This window comes from Etheostoma cragini, chromosome 5, assembly GCF_013103735.1.
Source record: "Etheostoma cragini isolate CJK2018 chromosome 5, CSU_Ecrag_1.0, whole genome shotgun sequence".
NCBI lineage: Eukaryota > Metazoa > Chordata > Actinopteri > Perciformes > Percidae > Etheostoma > Etheostoma cragini.
The window spans coordinates 21,070,384-21,092,544 of record NC_048411.1 but is presented as its reverse complement, the minus strand read 5'-3'; the positions used below and the strand labels follow the sequence as shown (position 1 = coordinate 21,092,544).

Genomic DNA, 22,161 nt, shown 5'->3' with positions numbered 1-22,161 from the left:
ATATATATATATATATATATATATATATATATATATATCTCTATATCTTCTATTCTAATATAATCTACTTTGAATTGCATTTAATTATTGACTTTAACTCTAATAGTCCAGTAATGTTGACCAGAACACCTACAGACATTATGGGTAATCTGTTGTTCTAGGCTTTGCCTGCAGTGATACAGGACTGTACTGTCATTGCATTAAAAAAAATCACGTTTTTGTTCGGGCATATAAAGGACAAACCCTTTTCAATGGCTTTAAGAATGGTGCACTTTGTATACTTTGTGTGTCCGATGTCTGTGCGCATGTGAACCATAGCAGCGGGCACTTTCTGCCACATCCAGATGGTGCTGGAAACAAACAGGGCCACACTATAGGACTGTCTAGACTGGTCCCTGACCAGACAGATACAGCCTCCCATCAAATTAGCGTTTGTCAGATTTATGGTAATGGTTCACAGTCTTCCTGTCAATGACATCAAGATTTACAGCACTGGCACTGCATCCCCACCCCCTAACAAACAAATGCACACATACACATATACACCATCCTCATCCTGAGCACTTCCTTTATCCCACTCACTCCAATGCATCCTCCACTGCTCCATCCTCTTCTTTGTCATCCTTTATTTTTAGCCCCTGCTCGTTATACTGAACAACTTATGTCCGCCGCCAGGCTTTTTTGTTAGAAGTTGTGCAAGTGGTTGTGTGTGTACATCAGGGAGGTTTGTAAGAAGTGCCCCAGTCTCTTCTAAAAACATCACAACCCTAGTGGGGAAAAAAAGACCCACCCGGGGTGGCGAAACCACCCAAGCCCCCTCAACCTCACTGACAATAGGTTGTGTCAGGGTTTCCTGTTAATCCTCTGTGATGAAGCTTGAGTGTTTGTGGGGTGAAGGGTTGGGAATGAGGGTGAGGTGGTGGTGCATAGAAGCTTGGGGGGAGGAGGGAGGGGCGTCGGGCTGTGTTAGGTTAGGTTGGTGTAGTTTGGGGGTGACAGAGAAACTGAGGTGTTGAGAGTTTAGAGGGTGAGGAGCAGAGGCGAAGAAGGGATACATTATTGGTGGTAGTGGAGGACAGACAGAGAGCCCCATGTATGCGGATTAGCGTCGCCCCCTCTTTCATGTCAGTGTTTTTTGGGTGGTAACCCGATCTCTTGGCCCTAGCACTAGTGAGCCCAGTGGGAAAGGCTTCCTGACAGATATCCCGTACATTCTCAGCCCAAATGTTTTTCCAAGGCTGCCCCTCCGCCTTTGATCTGGCCTCCTCCTCAACCATGCAGGGTCACAAGCTGACAGACCAGACAGTAGGGGTGGGAACCTCCAGAGGCCTCACGATACGATAATATCACGATACTTATGTTACGATACGATATTATTGCGATTTTAAACACCTATATAATGCCAATATTCTGTGACATATTACAATTTCTTACTTTTTTCGCAACAATTTTTCCCAATTTCAAATTAGGTCCCTAAAAGGAAACTTTGTCAATGTCTGTTAAAAAGATACATGTCTCTGTTTGTGTACCTTACTTCAATTGTATTGCTGCAAAATGGGATTGTCAAGCAATAAAACTGACCAACACATGTATAATAAAAGTTTGATACTTGGCATCTGTGTATCAATACAGTATTGCTACGGAAAATATCGCGATAGTATGCTGTTTTGATTTCCCCCCCACCAGACAGGGGAAGGCCAACACTGGAGCTGTTAACTTAAAAAAAGGGGAAGAGAAGGGGAGCAGAGGAAGCAGCGGGGGTCGCTCCAGTCTGTTGTTCAAAAACCTTGCCCCATAATATGGACCTGTCTTGGCTGTCTCTCAAAAAGTAGACTTTACGCTCCAGACGATCAGTTGGTCACATCACCTCAGTCAATCACATGAAACTCCACCTTGCACCCCTGTTCTGAAACAGCAGGCGGTACACAGCTGTTTTCCAGTATGTTTTTGGAACACTGTGACGAAGCTGATTCTTGTGGAAATGTTCCGGTTTTTCAGGCAGGCTGGATGTCCTCCTTCCTCTGTCCTATGTTTCATATCATAATTATCACTCGAGAAAGACATAGCAGGGATATAACAGAAATGCAATATACTCTGATTTCCCTTTTTATATTTTCCTCATTTTGATTACATTTTTGTTTCTGTTGTTCAAAATCTTTCGATCATTTGTCTTGAAGATCCGGAGATGCAAATTCAGTTTTAGTAATTAATTTATCGCAATGCATTACTTCTCCCTTCGCAGTGTGTCCCAGCAGAAAGCTGGGGGGCGCTCTAACTTCACTCAATGGCTGTGTGTGTGTGTGTGTGTGTGTGTGTGTGTGTGTGTGCGCTTGTGTGCTTGTGTGCTTGTCTCCTTGTCCAGACACCTTAGCGTCAGGGCAAAAGTGTTTGAGCTCTGAAACGAAGGCCAGACATACAGAAGTGGGATGAATGAATTGGGTTGTGGGGGTGATCATGGAGAGGGAGAGAGGATGTTGCATCAGAATAAGGGGATGATGTGCCTGCAAAACAGTGACAAGCCAATCAGCTTCAAAATAAGGCCTCGCCATGCACACACAGACACGCAGGCATAATGGGTTGTGGGTTGTTTTGTCGACTTAAGTAAGACACGGTCTACTTCACCAGACGGGATGTTAAGCTGGTGCAGACAGAGTCATCTTATTATTGCTGTATGACTGTCATTTCAGTCCAGTAGGTCTGCGTGATATAGTGTTTTAAGATGAAGTCAACAGTAGACATTATACATTCACTGCATCAAAAAACGTTCCACGCAACTGGATGTGCATTTTCAAGGCAGGGAATGGGAGTGATGCATATTGTCTGTCTGTCTGTCTGTCTGTCTGTCTGTCTGTCTGTCTGTCTGTCTGTCTGTCTGTCTGTCTGTCTGTCTCTCTCTAGGTGTGTGTAGGTGTCTGTGTGGGGATCTATTTCTGATGCGGGGGTAATGAATGGCATCTGTTTAGTGTCCTTAGTTGGCCATCATTTTTGAAGGGCAGTAAATCTTGTATTTCATCACCCACTGCCACAGTTGAAAGCGTGTCACGGTGTTCACTGCCATATCCGCATTTTGTTTGCAATTAGGGTTTTAAGAAACCAGTCAAACATGCCAGTAGTGACAAGCATCATACCACCGGTATCATCTCGCCTGCACCTTCAGTGAGAAAAATGTGTTGCCACAAGAGGCGGGAGTTGGCAGCGATGGTGGAGAAGATGTAATCAAAACATCAGAAGGAATTGAGGAACGAGAGATCTTGGTCTGAAATATATGTTGTTATAAAGCAGTGTAAAGGCTGGTGGGTGGTTTGGCGAGATGTGGCAGGGACCCAGGCCTGAAGCCGTCTGTGGTTGGCGCGTTAACAACTAAGCATGGGAAGAGTCCAGTGAGCAGCCTTGTGTGTCTAGCATGTCTCTCTCACTCCTTAACGAGAATGGCATGCAGTGCGCCCCATACACCCCCTTCCCTCACTGTACTGAACACACTGTGTCCCACCGTGCACCCCCCATCCAGCTTCAAAGCGGCAAATAACAACAACAACTGAAAGGGGGAGAAGATGAATGAGGATGAATGAATGTGCCTCCCCCCTTGCCCGCAAACCCCCTCCACTTGCCCCGCTCCCCTCTACCCTTCCTTCCATCCCTGACATACTGCCTTCCTACATGCCCTTCTCGGCTCCCACCCTCTGCTTACCCATGGTTTTGCAGGCCTATGTTATGACTGTGGCCGGTGTGTATTACACACATATCTGTTAGCGCCACTCCTCCGTCGGGACGCCCATATAAAGGACTGTCATTTTCAAAGGTCAAGAGTGAGTCCTGCACACAAGTGTTGTCCCGACACTTGGTCTGGAAAAATAAAAACGGCCTGCTTGCCCGTCCATGTCCCGTGTGTGCCTGCGTACGGTGGCTATGACTCCCAGAGGCAAGTGTCTCGGATGTCCTTTCCCTTTTTTTCTTCCTCCTCTCCTCTTTCCTGTGGTAGCACTGTTGTTGGGAAGTCAAGATGCCCAGCTTGTATAAATTGGCAGCCAAGAAGGAAGTCATGGTTTGCTTTTTGGTATGCCCAGCTTTTGGAAATGCCTGTAAGTAAATGTGATACCGCAGTTTTTAATAGGCATTATTACAGTCATTAGCACCATCTCTGGGCCGAGCGCAAACAGTTCAAGCACATTAGTTGATGTGTAACATACTTTTCCAAGAGGAAGTGTGCCAAGCCACAGGCTTGTGCACATGGTTTGTGTCTGTGAGGCTTATGCTTAATAAAGTGTACTTAAAAATTAGGCTGGCTGTGGGTAGGCTGTATGTATACATCTACATCTTGGCAAAAGATTTCCTTTTACTCATAGTTTCCGGATCATCACCCCCTTTTTTCCCCAAATTTCAAAATGTGGGCCAGATGTAGGACTAATTCAGTTGACTCAGTCATCTGGCATTTAGGCAAAATTATATTGTGCACAAGGGCCCACTGGAGTCCTCGTAACATAAATGTCGTCATCAGAGGGTGTACACCTCGTAGGCTCTCTGCGGATGTCTGCATACCGCCAATTCTGCTACAAATGGTAGTGTAGCTATCTACTGCGTATGGAACACGTCCACCAAGTGGATAGTATAAACAGACCTACTATGCACCCATGGGGTCCGCAGCTGTCGTATACATGTTTGATACACATTAAAATCAAGCCTTTACTCTCTAAACCAGAGCACTACCAAATACACCCCCTCACACACACACACACACACACACACCAATATAAAGGTATAAAAAAACACGCTACAAAGACAAGATATTTAATGTTCAAACTGATAAACTTGGTTTGTAAATTTTTACACAAAGGGGCAGCAAAACCCTGGGAAAGTCGAGGAATGCTCAAAAAACACGTGTTTGGAAAATACATGTTTGGAACATTACACAGGTTAATTGGTCATGATTGGGTATAAGATGAGCATCGCCAAAAGGAGGTTCACCACTTTGTGAGCAACTGCATGAGCAAATAGTCCAACAGTTTAAGAACAATGTTTCTCAATGTGCAATTAAAAGGAGTTCAGCAATTTCATCATCTACAGCCTATCATTTTATCAAAAGATGCAGAGAATCTGGAGAAATCTCTGCATGTAAGCGGTAAGGCCAAAAACCAACATTGACCTTCGATCCTTCAGGCCACACTGCATTAAAAACCAACAATATTATGTAAAGGATACTTTGGATCAGGAACACTTCTGAAAATCATTGTCAGTTAACACAACACCCACAAACGTCTCTAGCTTCTCTGGGCCCGAGCTCATCTGAGATGGACTGAGGCAAAGTGTGAAAGTGTACTGAGTCTGACGAGTCCACATTTCAAATTGTTTTTGGAAATCGTGGACATCATGTCCTCTGGGCTAAAGAGAAAAAGGACCATCCAGGTTGTTGTCAGTTCAAAAGCCAGCATCTGTGATGAATGGGGGTGTGTTAATGCCCATGGCATGGGTAACTTGCATATTTGTGAAAGCACTATTAATGCCAACAATGCTAAGCCACATTCTGCATGTGTTACAACAGGGTGGCTTCGTAGTCAAAGAGTGCAGGTACTAGACTGGCCTGCCTTCATTCCAGACGTGTCTCCCATTGAAAAGGTTTGGCCAGTATAAAGCGCAAATACAACAACGGAGACCTCGGACTGTTGAGCATCTGAAGTTATACATCAAGCAAGAACTGGAAAGAATTCCACCTGCAAAGCTTCAACAGTAAGCGTCCTCAGTTCCCAAATGCTTACTGAGTGTTGTTAAAAGAATAAATGATGTAACACAGTTGGTCCACATGCCCCCGTCCTAGCTTTTCCAAATGTGTGAATATTTGCAACAAAAAAAACTTTAATGATTTGCAAATCATTGAATTCTGTTTTTATTTATGTTTTTACACAATCTTCCACCTTTATAGGAATTAGGGTTTGCACATTTCTAATAATTGGTCATTTTTGTGTGTTAACCTGCTAAAGTGTCCGTGGAGTTCACTGTATTTCTGTAAATATGTCATTGTTTACACTGAACAAGATATTTCTTAGGCGACCACATTTTCTAGTTAACTTGAAGGTGAAAACACACAGTGAAAGGGTCAACGTTTAAATTGAAAACATGTAACACCCAAAAATTTATTTATGGCTATTCCAATGGACACAATGCCATGGATACACGTTAAGGTAAGCCACTGTCCTGATTGACAGGTCAGTTTGGTAGCCAGGCCCTAGAGCATCCCCTGCTTTTATTGTCTATTTTAAAATACATGGGACCATCATTCACTAAATGAACATCATGATTGAGGCCATAAGCTCATTATGAAAATATTTATTGAGGCAAAAAAATAAATTAAGGTAATTTCCCCATATACTTCTATAAAAACGGACTTCTTTTTGCAACCAGTGGAGTCTCCCCCTGATGGAAATCAGATTATAAATGTATACTGTTTATTGATCCCCAATAGGGAAATTACAATTTGGTGCCTTGCTCAAGAGCACCTGTTAGTGCCCAAGAGGTGAATCCATGCTCCGTACTTTGGTTCAAACGAGGACCTGAACCGGCAACCCTCCGGTTCCCAACCCAACTCCTTACGGACTGAACTACTGCCACCCAGATAGAATGCACATCTAAGGCACTTCAGCATTGGCTTCATCTTTCAGGCTGTACGCTTCGTCCATTATTTTTTACTCTGTGGGTTATCCGAGCCTCGGCATTAGTTGATGCTGCACACCTGTTTAGATGTGGTAACTCTGCAGAAACAGTTCTTGTTCAGTGTTCCTAAGCAGAAGATCTAAATGCACCTACATGTAGCATCAAAATACTCTTATATTTGCAGGCCATGTGCTGTATGTATCCTTTGACGACCCCAATGTTTAGTAGCTATTTCACAACTGAAGCAGGGAGAACCACACCACAGAAACTGGAAGCTTGTTGGGATACCTCAATTTGGAACATGCTGTCATGCCGCTGCCCCTTTTCCTATCCTGTGGTGTCTCGACGGTAGCCAGAGAGTGCAAGAGTGAAACACGAACTAGTCTGCTGCTGTGGTAGAGGCTTCCCTCTAACCCACTTTTATTACCCCTTGAAATACAACGTGGTTTTCTAAAAAGAGCCTGGCTCCTGTTCTGGCCAGCTACTTCAGGTGAATTCGCAACACAATGGGTTCTAACTCGTTGATAAAACAGTTTTTATCAAACATTTTCAACACCAACTGAACCCCTCAGTATGTAGTGGTTAAACCCTTTGCTTTAATCTTTTTCCAGTCATGTACTGTCTAAATATGAATTAACATGTCATGTGTTAACAGTATGCAAATTAACAGACGGTCACTTGAGGTCATCAGGCCCTACGGTGGTGTTGGTAGGCTGCATGTGGTTTGACTTTGAGCATTGTTTGAAGGGAAAGATTGAACGAAAAAGGAAAAACGGTCATTCTTTTCCTTTCTTACTACTGAGCCATCATTCACATGAGGCCAGATGCTATGAAGTTCAGCATCTATAGTTATGGAGCTGCCATGACCTATTCTTACGCAAGTATTGGTAGACCAGCAGTTGTGCCTTCAGCTTCTGTTCTTGTGTGCTTGTGCACCGGTCGGGTGCCAGGAGGCTCAGTTATGTCACCCATTAAATGTCTTGATGTCTTTTTCAAACTGGAGGCGTGGGGGGCTGTTCTTTCCTTCTTTCTGTCATGCATCTTTAAAGAGACATTCATCTGAAAAAAATCTAGTGTGTGTGTGTGTGTGTGTGTGTGTGTGTGTGTGTGTGTGTGTGTGTGTGTGTGTGTGTGTGTGTGTGTGTGTGTGTGTGTGTGTGTGTGTGTGTGTGTGTGTGTGTGTGTGTGTGTGTGTGTGTGTGTGTCTCCAGCATTCAGCAGTGTTTCTCATTTACATAAAGCCTAGCTAATCAGCTTTTACAACAACAGTGAGGTAATGTCTCGGCAGGTCTTTCAGGGAAGCACAATTAAAACATGTCCAATCCTATAAGAGGCAGCCAATCAATAAAGTCTAGGAATGGAAGACTTTTTATGGTGAGTATTTTGGCAAGGAGCTGTACGATTTTATTTGTTTTTCTTAAGGATTGCCCTCTTTTTAATGCTCTGGTTGCCTCAATTAAAAAAAGTAGCCAAAAAAAAACCAGGAAGAAAAGCTGATAAGCCTTCATGGGCACCTTTTTTTTCTATGTGACAGTAGGTTTGCGACTATGTTTCTAACTCAGTCCCTTGCAGCTTGTCTGAGTGTACTGTAAATCACTCAAACAACATTTAGGGAACTGTTAAATGTGAATGTTGAATTTAATTTCAGAATTAATCTTAGCTGTTCGTTTGGATGCCTTTTAGAGATTTATGGAGGTAGTCATCATAGGACGGTCTCATTTGAGTTCCCAGTCTCAGTGACACAGCACACTGAGTCTCAGATCATTGAGTGTGTGGTTGGCTGGGGAGAGACAACATGTGTTGAGGTAAGCAGAGGCCTTTAGACATGTTTATTTCTCTCTTGTGAGCCATTTGACCAAGCTCTCCTCGCCAATTTTGTGCAACCCACCTCTGTCAAAGAGGACCAGAGGTCTCTCTCTCTCTCTCTCTCTCTCTCTCTCTCTCTCTCTCTCTCTCTCTCTCTCTCTCTCTCTCTCTCTCTCTCTCTCAGGGGCCACTGTGTGCATAGGGGCCCCAGGGTCAGATCCTGGATGCTCCCACCTAGCCAACAAGGCAATAACCTTTGTCGTGAAAAGGTGCTCTGTACATAAAGTTTAATTAATTGACCGATGAACACTTGGTCTAGTGATGATTTCATTTATTTAAAGGGGTTGAATAAATAACAATCATCTAACATACAGCAACTTCATAGCTACTCCAGTTGTTTAATCTCTTCATCTCAACCTTTTGCTTCCTCTGAAAGATCAACTCTCACTTCAGGGGGATTGATTGAATGGCAGAATTCCCCCTCAGCAGCAAACCTTACATTTAGCTTCAGGGATAGTAGGCGGTGTGGGGGGGGGGGGCAGCAAGGGGAGAAGAGAGCAAGAAAGAGAATAGAATGACCTCATCGGACCAAGTTTTTACATGTGTTCCCCCATCTGACGCGCGTGTGTGCTTCTGATCTTGTGTTTTTTCCCGGAAGAGGAGTATGTTTCCTGTTTGAACCGACTGGTGGGTTCACCTAGGAGTCGGGGGGGGGTTGAAGATTCCGGGTATGTTGAAGATTCTCCACATCTCCATCAAACGGCAGTACTGTTTTGGCAAAGCTCTGAAAACTGACCCCGGTGCTTACTGATGTCCGACAATGTGCAGAAGAGTCGAGGTTGCAACACTATACTGCTCTCTTGTTCCTCTCCAGTTTGAAAGAAGCTATAGTTGTATCTCGTAGCAGTCACTGCTAGAGGAAAGGTCTTCATTTTGCTTCACTCATCTCAAGGCAAGAAGTGAGCTTTAACATACATTTTGAAGAGGAAGTCTTGTACTAAACCTACAAGTTTGTACAAACCAAAAAAATCTGGAACATTTGCCAATGATGCTTAAACGACGATACAGAATATTTGTTTATCCTCTCATTTGTTTATATCGGCTGCTCCCCACTGAGACACGAGTTTTAATGACAAGCCCAAGCACACCTGGAGAATGTGCGCACTGATGAGCAGCAGTTTGTCTACACTTGTGCATGTGTTTTCCTTTCTGGAGTCTTTAATAGAACAGAGTAGCAGTTTTTTTAAAACAGGGTTGTCCCCTATGTTGATGTTCTTTCACCTGAAGTTTGTATGCTTGTGCGTGCGTGCGTGCGTGCGTGCGTGCGTGGGTGCGTGCGTGCATGCGTGCGTGGGTGCGTGCATGCACGCGCGTACCCTGCCTTGTCCAGACTAGTTCCAGTCTTGCTAATAAAAGAGATCACTTTTTAGGTTTGGATACTGATCTCTCCACACAAGTTTAAAGATCTCATTCACGGTTCACAGTGCATTTGCCCCTTAATGTCTCACAGCAGGCCCTCAGTTGTGATTCATGGAGTGACAGGTCTGCGTCTGGCCGCCACAAGGGCCCCATCAGATGGAGTCCATACACACGCAGACACTGCAGACAAAAAGCATGTTGCACCGGTGCATGCATCATATTCCATTTCACTTTTTTTCCTATGTAGAACTTTACTCTTTTGACAAGAAAACATAAAAAAATAGAAGTAAAACATTGTGTGTTTTTTATTGTTTTCATGGCTAATTCCCTTTTTTATGGTGGGACGTGGTTAAAGATTTTGCTCCTCTTTAACCAACTGACAATCTGGAATTGTTTCATACAACAGAATGATTTTTTTTTTTGACATCATATGAAGACGTCATGCACATTAGTAGTCTTCCTGCACTGCGGCACAGAGACACAAGAGTTTATTCTAGGAACATGTTGTTATTCCATAGGTGGAATCCTAATCATCTGCACAAGGTATGTTTGGTCTGTTTTCCAATAATTGTTTTGTTTTTGTTTTTAGTGTTTCCGGGCACTGTGCTGTAAAGGACCCCCGCCGCCAAGACCAGAGTATGATGTGGTGTGCATTGGCCTGACAGGTGCGGGAAAGACCAGTCTGCTCTCGCGTCTCTGTAGTGAGGGCAGCGACGGCATCGTTCCTACAACAGGTATGTGCACATTACGTATGGATCAGTAGGAAAGAGAGGATTTCTTTCAGAGTAAAAATGTGTGTACTTTAATAGAAGCGTGCACTCTCCACAGATATTCCCATCATCTTTCCCTCACATGTGTTCTTAGAGCTTTCCAAGCTTCTGTAGTGCTTTCACATTTCAAGAACATGTTGTCCTCTGGATTATAATCACAGATAGCTAATACTACCCAGGTATTACAGCTGTCCAATAGGGGGAAGCATGTCTTCAGTATGTCTTCCAAAGCCCATGCGCTCATGCCAGAAATGCTCTGCTGTATCTCACCTGCCAATACTCCGCTTCTTTCTTCTAGTCAAGTGGGAGGCTGGTGTTAAGTATGTCCAGAAGAGGAGGCTTTAGGGTTAGTACATCATTCTCCTGGTAGTCGACGCTCTGCTTTCCATATACGCAATGCAATCCCTCAAGGACGCTGACATTCCATTTTCCTCCCCTGACTTTGTCAGCAGTCAGCTTTGAGCTGTTGCAGAAGTCCCATTTTAGATTTAGTCATTGTGAACTTTCACCAGTAGAAGCTAAGTATAAAGTAATTCCCAAATGTTCTGACTACAACCATTAGTGTGTATGTTTCCGTGGTAGGGGTTGGTTCAAAGGAGTGAACACCTGTCTGTGTCTGGTCCTGAGTAGGCCGTAATAGATACAATATGTCAATTACTAACCATACCATAGCAGAAAACTATTTTAGCGCACTTCTCTGAATCAAGATTTAGTTGTCAGCACTGTCTGCGTCTGCCAACATCTACAGAGGGAAGATCATGATGAACAATGAGGGAGGAGTCCCCTGCGGTTCCCCCCCACACACTTCATACTTCATGATTTTGCACTGTCGTAATGTGCTTAAAACCACATTTAGATGTTCAGAGGAAATCATAATTGGTTTTCTGTCCCATCTCTCCTCCTGTTTGTGAATGTTTCCAGGAAATAAATTCCCACCAAGACAATTTAACATAATGTGAGCAACATTAAACCTCCTTCTTCAGTGGTTTTCTTTAAATTTCCCACCGTATGCAACTGCAGAAACAAACCGTGGCAGCACTTCAGACATTAGCTCCATGCTGTAACTCCAACATAGACCAACACACTTTTCTGTTTAGCTTGTCTTGTTTTTCTGTTTGGCTAACCCGGACCACACAAAGTGTTATATTCCTTCATTTTTGTACACAAATATGTTTTCAGTCCTCTGTGTGTTCACCAGCTGGTGGTTTGGAAAAGGTACACCAAATACCCCGAGGAAACCAAATAGTAAAGTGGAGTTGTTTTTAAAGTCAGATTCCTTTTAGCCATTTTCTCACTATTATAAAGTGATCCAGCCAACATGCCTGTAAGTGACACACACACACACACACACACACACAAAACACTCTCTTTATGTCAGTACAATTATGAATTTAAATTTTTCTCCCCTCAGGTTTCAGCATCAAAGCAGTGCCATTTCCAAATGCTGTCTTGAATGTGAAAGAACTTGGAGGTAAGAAACACATGCCCAGCCTCAGCCTGTACGAGTTTAATTTGACAGTTTCCCTTTGTCACTTGAACCTCAGTGTGAGTCTGTGAGTAAATCGGTTTTAGGTGAAATAGTGACCTAGCAATGACATTTTCTCGTGGGCCAACCCAGACGTTAGCATGTTCGTTAGCGACGGCTTCACATTAACCAACTAAAGCTGCGTTAAAAAACACAATGCAACGAAACAACGACCACTTTTTTAAATCTACAATAAAATATTCATGACTTATGTATTGCAAGTAGATAATACTAAGTTTCTCTTTCTTTCCAGCTTAATATATTCTGATAAATAAAAGAGGTTTATTTTTTATTTTGCATAATGAAATATAATAAAGTATTAAGAATTATCATTGACTTTATTTCAGCAATTTTGTTATTTTATTTCTGCACTCATTACATTTTAAGCACTTCCTTTGGTAAAGTAGCAAACGCCACTCGGGAATTCATTATTGTATGCTTTTTTAATATGGTTTATTTCATCACCTTCCAACAAATCGTCTTTTTTGTTTTCTTTCTGCCAGTATGTGGGGTGTTCTAAACCCCTATTAATAAAAGCAACTGCCTCGCTGTCACACACACAAACTAGAGATGGTCCGATACCATTTTTAACTTCCCGATACTGATGCCAATACTCTGTCGATATCGAGTACTGATCCGATACCAGTGAGTCATATATTTTATTATGTTTTAACAACTGTATACTACAATCCCTGTATGGATGTGATATGATTTCTATCCTTGTTGTCAATCTGGCGCAGGTTAAATTCTTTGTGAAACATAAACAAAGACAAACAGTGAACGCCCCAGAACCTTTTTTTTTTTAATCCAGTTTGACAGTCAGTTATAACAGAAAAAGAACATAAATAAACTACTTTAACATAGATTTTCATTATTTTTCTTTATTATGTGGTATCAGATCGGTGCATAAACTCCAGCATTTTAGGAAGTATCGGAGGCAATACCGATACTGGTATTGGGATCGGAACATCTCTAACACAAACATGTAGATCTCCATCTTAAAAACATGTTTTTGAATAACACCATTAATTGTGTTGTGCTGATATCATCCGTCTCTCAACATTAACTGTTTGCACAAATGTGTACACCAAGGATGCAAAAGCGCGTTTGTTTTGACCTCGAGTAGCATCACACCTTTTTGTCACAGACTGACAGTTGTGTGCAGACGTCAGACCTGTTAGTGTTTGTTGAAGTGGCTGTACAATCTGCACACTGTTATTCCTGGAAATGTACAGCATTCTATGAAGCCGTTTAATAAGCACAGATGAGAGGTCTTAAAGTGGAGATACGTAAACAGAACAAATGCAATAGGAGACTTCCAGTCCTTTAAAGGGAGTCGTAAAAAAGGGGGTAAATCAGTATTCTACCTTCTCCTTCAAGCAAGTTACTGACACTTAGTGAAAATGTATTGTTTTGCTCAGAGTAAAAATAATTTGTTGTTTTCTGTGTGCTATAGATGTGACAGGTGCACTGCATGTTCTGAAGGCTCACCCATCATAGCCTCCTATCCGGGACGGGAAAACATACACGCTCAGACACTAGCACACACAAAGAGGCACCGGGGGACCACCAACGAGAGTGCTACTAAATTTGGATAGAGCGCATTGGGGGGTTTTCAAAAGAGTTTTTTTTCTTTTTCTGGATTGGTTCAAAGCCAGTCTGGTGGGACATTATTGTGGTTGGAAAAACGCTGGTCCCACGGATGACACGTTTGATTTAGATAAGTTAGTATCGGCTGCCACCACAGCAACGGGTGATGAAATCTCTTCTCTTTTTCTCTTTGCCCTCCCTGCTTAGACCATTGCTCCCCTGCTCTCTTTCTTGTAAATACAAAGAGCACAAGAATTTGCGCAGTTTACGGTTCCGTCCGTTATGGATGGGTTGGACAGGGTAAAAACAAGCACATGATGTTTTCTACTGATTTATTTTCAATGTGGAGAGTATTGGATTTAGGTTTCTGTCTAAGGTGAAATGCTGATATGCAACCCTTTGTGTTTGGCTGAATGAAGTCATACTCTTCTTGTTCCAAATGTTAATGACGTAAATGTTCATTCGGGAGAGTTGGTGTTCTTGCGTAATGTCCCACCGGTCAGTTTTCATAATGAGCCTTTTAGACCATTTTCTGATTAAAGCAGCCCCTTTTCCGCACTGTTTGTAAGTTACATAACTCTTCCCATTTCTGTCAGTATTCTTTTTTTCTCCGTTTTCCCTATGGCCTTAAAACAAGCAAACATGCCTGGTTTAGTTCTATGTTATTTTGCACTGCATCAATAATGCAGAAAAATGATACAAGGCGTCAGTATTACGGAGTCCATACAACTTTTTTTTTACACAATACCTTTGTGGCTTGTTCTCTTCACTCAGCCTTGACGGTAAGGGAAGAAGCACTTGTTGAGAAGCGTGACTAAGTGAAGCACTTCCCATACATTTCCTTCGTCTCCCACTGGAAAGCCCAATGAATGTCAACAAGGTCTTCTCCACTCACAGTAAGAAATGTAAAGCAAGTCTAGCTTATGCAAGGGACCTTAAGGGCTGGAGATCAGAAACACTTTTTAAGGCACAAACGCTTATACGTTAACCATTGCTTAAACATCTGAAATCCTTTTTCTAATAAGCCCTCACACTTTAATAAGCAGTTTTTTTCCTTGCTGTTTGCTTGGCAGGACAAGCCTGACTATTGCTCAACCAGTTTCACCTGGGACACAAAAGTGGTTTAAGTTGAACAGCACAAGGTCACATCAGAATCAGATTAGAAATATCTCATACAGAAAAGAGCAGAGAGTGACCCTAACATGACACTTGGAGTTGTCATTGGAGCCAGGTCTCCCCTCAGTTATTAAAATGTTGCAGGCTCGTAACCCATGTAAGTGTTGATGACTGTGACTTGTATAGTTGCTAAGCCTGGTAATGCATTTTTAACTCTCCCTGCCTTCGAGTGCACTGGGCCAGATTGACACACAAGCACAAGCTGTCCTATAAACCAGAAGCACAAAGCAGCTTATGTGCAGGCAGGCCTGATGTATGGTGGCGGTAATGATTCAGACCAGGCTATACTGTACGTTTGTCTCACTCATGCATTTGTCATCGAGGTCCCTGCTGTCTCATTTTCATTTGTGCTCTTACTGATCTTCACCTCTGGTTTCTGTTTTCTTCCTCTTCCATCCACTCTTCTCTTTACCTTTGCCACTGTATTCTGCTATTATTTGTGATCTCACTTTCTCTCTCTCTCTCTCTCTCTCTCTCTCTCTCTCTCTCTCTCACTCTCCTTTCAACTCTTTCAATTTTTATTCCTGTCAAGCACTCCTTGCTTATTGATTTGAACACATTGTCTGGCCGTGATAAAGCACACAGTCTCACTTATTTCCACGCAGGGCTTGTCTGTCTTATCATTTGTGTGTTTAAATGCTTGTTAATAACCCACAGTAATTATTGTCAGCTTTCTGCAGAGCCCTGATTTCTTAGATTTAATGTAAGCAAAGAAACTAAGTTCCCTTAATTGGTATAAAGGATTAAGGAAAGCCGGTTAATACAGCAACAGTGTATCTTAAGAAACTTGGTTTTCTAACTTGGTTACCATGTGTGCTTTTAGCAGAGTTATCCGCGGAAACACTGATACAAATACAGGTTTGCCCCTCATGCTTAACAATATACAGCTGTGTTAATAACAAAGAAAACTGTCTGAAGTGTGTACCTGCGCCACTCTGCGGAGGAAAGATCCATACACAGGCTTTACAGAAGAAATGGGTCATGTAACGCCAAATTAAACTATATCAATATAAACTACATTGCAGCGGATGCGAGGACATGAGGTGCACCGGTGCGTCCTAGATCCAAAATATTATTCGCGCCCTAGAGCACTGTGAGCTAACGGACACTAACTAACACCGACTAGCACTGGTCACTGCTGTTGTCTGAAAAACAACACAGACGGGACCAAATGTAAACTAGTAAACTGGTAAACCTGGAGACCGACGTATAACCGACTGCTCGCTGTTGAATTTTCTTCTTGTTACTCTGTCCTCTGTGACTGTCTACATCTAGAGCCTAAGCTGTGCAGTGAGGGAACAACTCTGACTGGCACATGATCAGACAGTGGTTTGCGGAGCGGTAGATAGGAAAACGGAACGTTCTATGAAATGACGCATTTCAAAAATTTCTCGATCACGTAGATTTGATCGTGGGAAGCCAAAATCGTGATTGTGTTTAAAATTCGATTAATTGTGTAGCCCTAAACTTTGTGCTCTCTCACTGCAGATTATGTCCTCTGTCAGAGCCATCAGTTGAAATGCTCTGGAAAAAGAAAAACATTCACATATCACTATTGCACTTAGAATACATTGACCTTGGTTTAGAAATGTAGTAGAGGGTAGTAGTGAAATTATAGAAGGCTCGTTGAAGCAGGTGGAAAATCATGTTATCAAAGCCACATGAATATATTGTTGTGCAAGTCGCATATCTCCTAATATGAGACTTGCACTGCGAGTAAAATATCACATGGATGGCACCTTGTTTTACTTATTTACTTAGAGGTAATCATAAAATATTATCAGAAATCAAATACTGACATAGAATTTTGCATTTTCATTTTGAGATTGCCAGCATGAAGAGATGGATACGCTATTTATTTATTTAATTAGCAGCAACACTGTAAAACGGGAGCTCTTTGTTCTCATCTGAATAAAGTGCAAGTCTTTTCAGTTGGTCGACATTGAGCATTTTGCATTTGGCGATCTTTAGTCTGGCAGGCATTTGCTACCCAGCTGGTGCCAGGTATGGGGATTAGGTGGGAAGGGCACCTCCAGGGACAGATCTATTAAGTGTGTGTAGGAGTGTGCAAATGTGTGTGTATACGTCTGGACAGTGACATGACGTCAAGTCTAGACGGGCCATTTCTCAGTGTGCATTCATGCCACGCAATGGCAGCTGATGAAGAAGTGGTCCGAATAATCACCACTCGTTGCTGTTAAGGCTTTCGATTTGAAGTGAAGTGGTAGATAGTTGCACATGCTGTGTTCTTGTTTAAACAGTGTTTGTCACCAGGCTTCCAGTGTAATGGAAGTCCGAAAATGTGCAGAAAAAGATGTTTGTTTCTATGTGACAATTTAAAGGGTTTATGTGCTTTTTATATGTAGATGAGCTTGTTTGCATATAAGACAATTGATGAAGATGTGGTGTATGCATGCATTGTGTGTAAATGTGACAGCTGTGTGTAGGTTTGAACTTTGAACACTGTAGTAATTGGTAAGTCTTACTTTTACATCAATTTTTTTGTCCATCACGGACGTATACAGAAAACATTAGATAAGACGAGCAAGATGCAAAACATCACATAACATTAAGCCGTTGTGTATGACCACCAACAGGCAAAGGAGGTATGTGAACACGTCTCAGAGAAAAACCACTACGCTGTAGTCATCGCAAACCCAATGTGGTTCTTATTACTATCAAATAGGACCACAGTGTGTGTTACTTTGCCCAAAAGGGAAGTCTTTCCTTTGCATTGGAAAAGACTTGACCAAAAGGGAAATAATTTCTAGACTGTCATCTGGGTTACATACATATTTCATATTTCATATTTCATATAACATATTTCCCTATTTGATGTTGGGTTTGTTGTTGATAGTAGGTGAATGGTGCATCACAGATACTGAATAGACCCCATTCAAATATTGAAAGTGCATTAGCCTGGGGCCGGGTTTGCTCAGTTGGTAGAGCAGGCGCACATGTATCAAGGTTAACTCTTCAACGCAGCGGCCGCGGGTTTGACTCCGACCCGCGGCCCTTTGTTGCATGCCATTCCTCCTGTCTCCCCTTTCATGTCTTAATCTGTCCTATGGAAATAAAGGCCCAAAACAACTTTTAAAGTTAATATTTACATTCAAGAACAAAGTATTCTATTTTAACAATTCCATTGCAAAGTGCAATGTGAAGTGTGTAGTCACAAGGGGACATATACATGGAAACTTCAAATTATTATATGGACACAATAATAACAGCCTAAATATGAATTGGGTCAAATGGATTACAAATAGAAAGGTTGTGTTGATTTATATATTACTTTCAACCAGTCACATTACCTGTCTAAAACCACAAACGGCTGCGTTAGGCCCAGTGGCACATGATGGAAATGCTTCAGCCAATGGAAAAGACGGGGTCCAGAGTGGCAAAGAGCAAAAGCTAAATTATTTACCATCAGTATCACAATTCCTTCATCTCAAATAATAAGGTTTCTGTAAACCAGATTTGTCAATTATGTACATAAATGATAGAAATTGATGTGTGTTTCAGACTAGGCTTCACACAGGAACGGTTTACTTAAAATCAGACACTGCTGAGACTGCAGGTCGATGGGTGTATCAACAGCTGAAGTGTTTTCCACCTCACTCCAGCTCCAGCCACAGTTCATTCCTCCATGAAGTAAGCAAACTTTATTACTAGAAGCTTCCCTCACTAGTCCCAGCTCTGCCTCCCATCACCGTATTGTAGCTGTTTTGTTCAGAGAAAAAACACTGTCTGTTTTTCGTTAGGGATACTTCAAAGAGGGTTGCTTTCAGTGTTTCAACTTTCAAAAGTGAAAAAAGACCTGATTAGCAACATGTTTGCATTTTGTTCAACGTAAAAGCAGTCTCAAAAGCATGAACTATGGATGGGAGGCCGAAATGTGTGAGAAAGTGTTGTTGACTGTGAATCTGAAAACCCTACCTGCATCGCTACCCATCAACAAACAGGTCGAGCCTTAACACTAGCCTAATTTAGACCCAGTGGAAATATAGGGTAGTAGGTTTCAGCGGTTGACAATTTTTTTTAGATGTAGACCTTCCCAAACTGTTCGAATTAGCCAATAAGTTCAGAAACACTTGTCTAATAATAAATAATCTAACAACAAACGCAATTGAAAGAAAATCGGAATTCCGAAGACTGTCAGCAGAAGACGATCTGTTTTTAATTTTGATGGTGTAATTGCTTGCTGATGTTTTACTGGCAGTTGCCTCAAAGTTTTTAGTTTTTTCCTCCATAGTCACACTTTGGTGAATAAAAAACAACAACATGATAACTGAAACATCATAGCCACTTGTGCTTGTGTAATCAGTAGACGTCATAATGACTTCCAGAGAATCTTTAGCATTTACTACTCTCTGAATTTTCACGTTTTGAGCTTCATTTTTTGTCCGAACCCCCTCAATTTGTACGTTTTGATTGAAAAATGACTTGAATAATGAATCGATTGTCAAAGTAGTTGTTGATTAAATGTCATTTTAGCCCCCGAAACCACAGCTTTTACTTAACTTAAATTGAAAAGCCCAATGCTATGTGAAAGTTTACTGTCAACACGACACAAGAGAAAAAGAATCCTAAGAAATGTTTTTATGGACAGGGAAAGTAGGCTGCGTCAGTAATTAGCCCTGCTAAGCATCTCACATTACAGTGGCCTGTAGCAGTTGGCTGTGCGTACGCAATGATTCATCAAATATCTATGAAGCATAGCGCATCTACCTTCATTAAGATTCATGTTTCCCAGACCACAAACCATGCATACATGTTAAACATACATAAGTTGTATTCAGTACATTGAATAAGTAATTGCACCCCTTGTTTTAGCATGTCTGCTACAGCGGGTTGAAAAAGTCTTGCGTGGTGTTGAGTGAGTGAGGGGGGGGGGGGGGATAAGCGGGTGGGCTGGGCGAGGTGGTTTCCTCAGATCAGATTTCTATCCATTTGATCCTAGAGAGAGTTATTCTCTGACGTCACAGACTGACATCATATACTTTGTTTTTTCCCGCTGTGTAATATTACTTTTTTTTATGTAGTGGACATAAAACATGTTACAGCTTCAAAAGATGTGGTCTGCAGTGTTTTAGTTGTACTAAAACCCATTTTTCCTGTGCCCTTATTTTTGATTTTGCTTGTATACTGCGTCTATAGAGATCTCTGTATTTCTATCTTGGATAATTTCAAGAGAGCTGTGGTAAAATTTAATAGGATAACTTATTAACAATCTTGACCAAACCTTAAGCTTTAGGCTATTCCTTCAGAAGAAAAAATACCTCCGTAGACAATTTTGTAATACAACCACAAGATATGTTTTATGATATTTTGTCCTGACTGAAAATTGTTGGTCTTTTGCCCTTACTAACATGCTTGCTTTTTTGCTCTCTGCACCTACACATTAAACAAACAGCTACATGTATCAAGTTTGGTCAAGGGAGAAGGATGTTGATGGATATTCTGGGAAATGGAAGTTGTAACTTAAGTTAGAATTGGAAACGAGAAGTTCAGGGAACACAAGAAAAGTATTTCATTTTAAACCTTTAAAGTATCCAGTTGTGGATTCTTCCTTAATATTCATCCAGCCTGAAGATTAGACTACACTGTGTGATACCTTCTAATCAAATCATAAGAGTAATCTCAAGACACTTTACAGATAGAATAGGTCTAGACAACACTCTATAATTTATTAAGTATAAAGTCCCAACAATTCTAGCAATTCCTCCAAGAGCAAGCACACTGTGACGGTGGCAAGGAAAAACTCCCTTTTAGGAAGAAACCTCGGCCAGGTGGTGTCTGATGGTGCCGGTTAGGGATGTGATGAACAGTGGCAATAATAGTCACAATAAAGATAATGGAACAGTGACTAAAAAATGGTAGTAGTTCATGTCATAGCAGAGCGCTTCAGGGCGTTACAGTGTGTGGCGCGGCAAGGCAGGGCATGGCTGGACGTAGCAGGACGCAGCAGGGCACTAGCAGGGAGAAGTGCAGCAGGAGCACGGTGACAGCTGCAACCAAGATCTTGGTGCCATTCTAATCCCAGGACATATGCTGGGTGAAAAAACAAACACAAGGACTCTGGGGAGTAGCTCCCCAGAGCTAGGTTAGTAACAGGCATTTCTGGGACGGGATGCACGCAAATGGAAAGGGAGAGAAGAGAGCAGCTCATTGTGTCAAAGGAAGGAAGTCCCACGGCAGTCCAAAACTATTACAGTAAAACTATGAGAGACAGGTTAAGGAGAGGTGCCTGGTTGGGTAGAACTCTCCCCAACCGGTCTGGCTGTACTGGCCTGACCCCCTCTAGTTTGATAATATTATTGATTTATATGGTAAAGTAATCTGATGACTATGACGAGAAGCAGTTGGGCCTGGCAAGGTAGACGCTGCCACTCCTCACTCCCTAACTATAAGCATTATCGAAGAGGAGGGTTTTCAAATTATTCTTAAATGTGGTGATGGTTTCTGACCCCCCAAACCCAGACTGGGAGCTGGTTCCACAGTACAGGAGCCTGATAGCTGAAGGCTCCGGCTCTCATTCTACTTTTAGAGACTCTAGCAGCCACAAGTAACTCTGAATCCTGGGAGCGTAGTGCTCTTGTGGGGCAATAAGGTACTAAGAGCTTTTCTAGAAATGTGGGTGCTAAACCCTTTAGAGCTTTGTAGGTCAGGAGACGGATTTTAAATTCTACCCTGGATTTTACAGAAAGCCAATGCAGAGAAGCTGATACAGGAGAAATATGATCTCTTTTCTTAGTTCTTGTCAGAACATGTGCTGCAGCATTCTGGCTCAGCTGGAGAGTCTTAAGGGACTTGTATGAGTTGTATGAGTTGATTACAAGGAGTTAATTCATATTTTTCTGATTATTTGCAAGTTATTTCCTGAACTTAATTAGTTAGGTAATTGATTTGGCTACAGCCATTCATTGTTGTATTCATACAATCAAAATCCATATAGTGAATGAATGAGGCAATACGTCTGCCAACTGATGAGTCTGTACATGACAGTCAGTAAGAGACTTTCATTGACATGCAACATTCAAATGGTTGTTCATTTCTTTAATGTTTAATTTCTTATACTGCACTTTAACTTTTAATTCTTTTATATATACATATATACATATATATATATATATATATATATATATATATATATATATATATACACACACACACACACACAGACACACACAGACACACTACCGGTCAAAGGTTTGGGGTCACTTACAAATTTCC

The 22,161-nt window shown here is 41.8% G+C and overlaps 1 protein-coding gene across 3 annotated transcripts in view; it reads left to right on the top strand.

Annotated features, from left to right (window-relative positions):
- arl15a (ADP-ribosylation factor-like 15a) overlaps nucleotides 1–22,161 on the top strand; it is a 108,495-nt gene that overhangs the window by 28,423 nt on the left and 57,911 nt on the right. For all 3 annotated transcript variants that reach the window (XM_034870996.1, XM_034870995.1, XM_034870997.1), the window contains exons 2-3: nucleotides 10,457–10,601; nucleotides 12,049–12,108. In XM_034870996.1, the coding sequence (XP_034726887.1) occupies nucleotides 10,457–10,601; nucleotides 12,049–12,108 (205 nt within the window). The remainder of the gene's footprint in view (nucleotides 1–10,456; nucleotides 10,602–12,048; nucleotides 12,109–22,161) is intronic.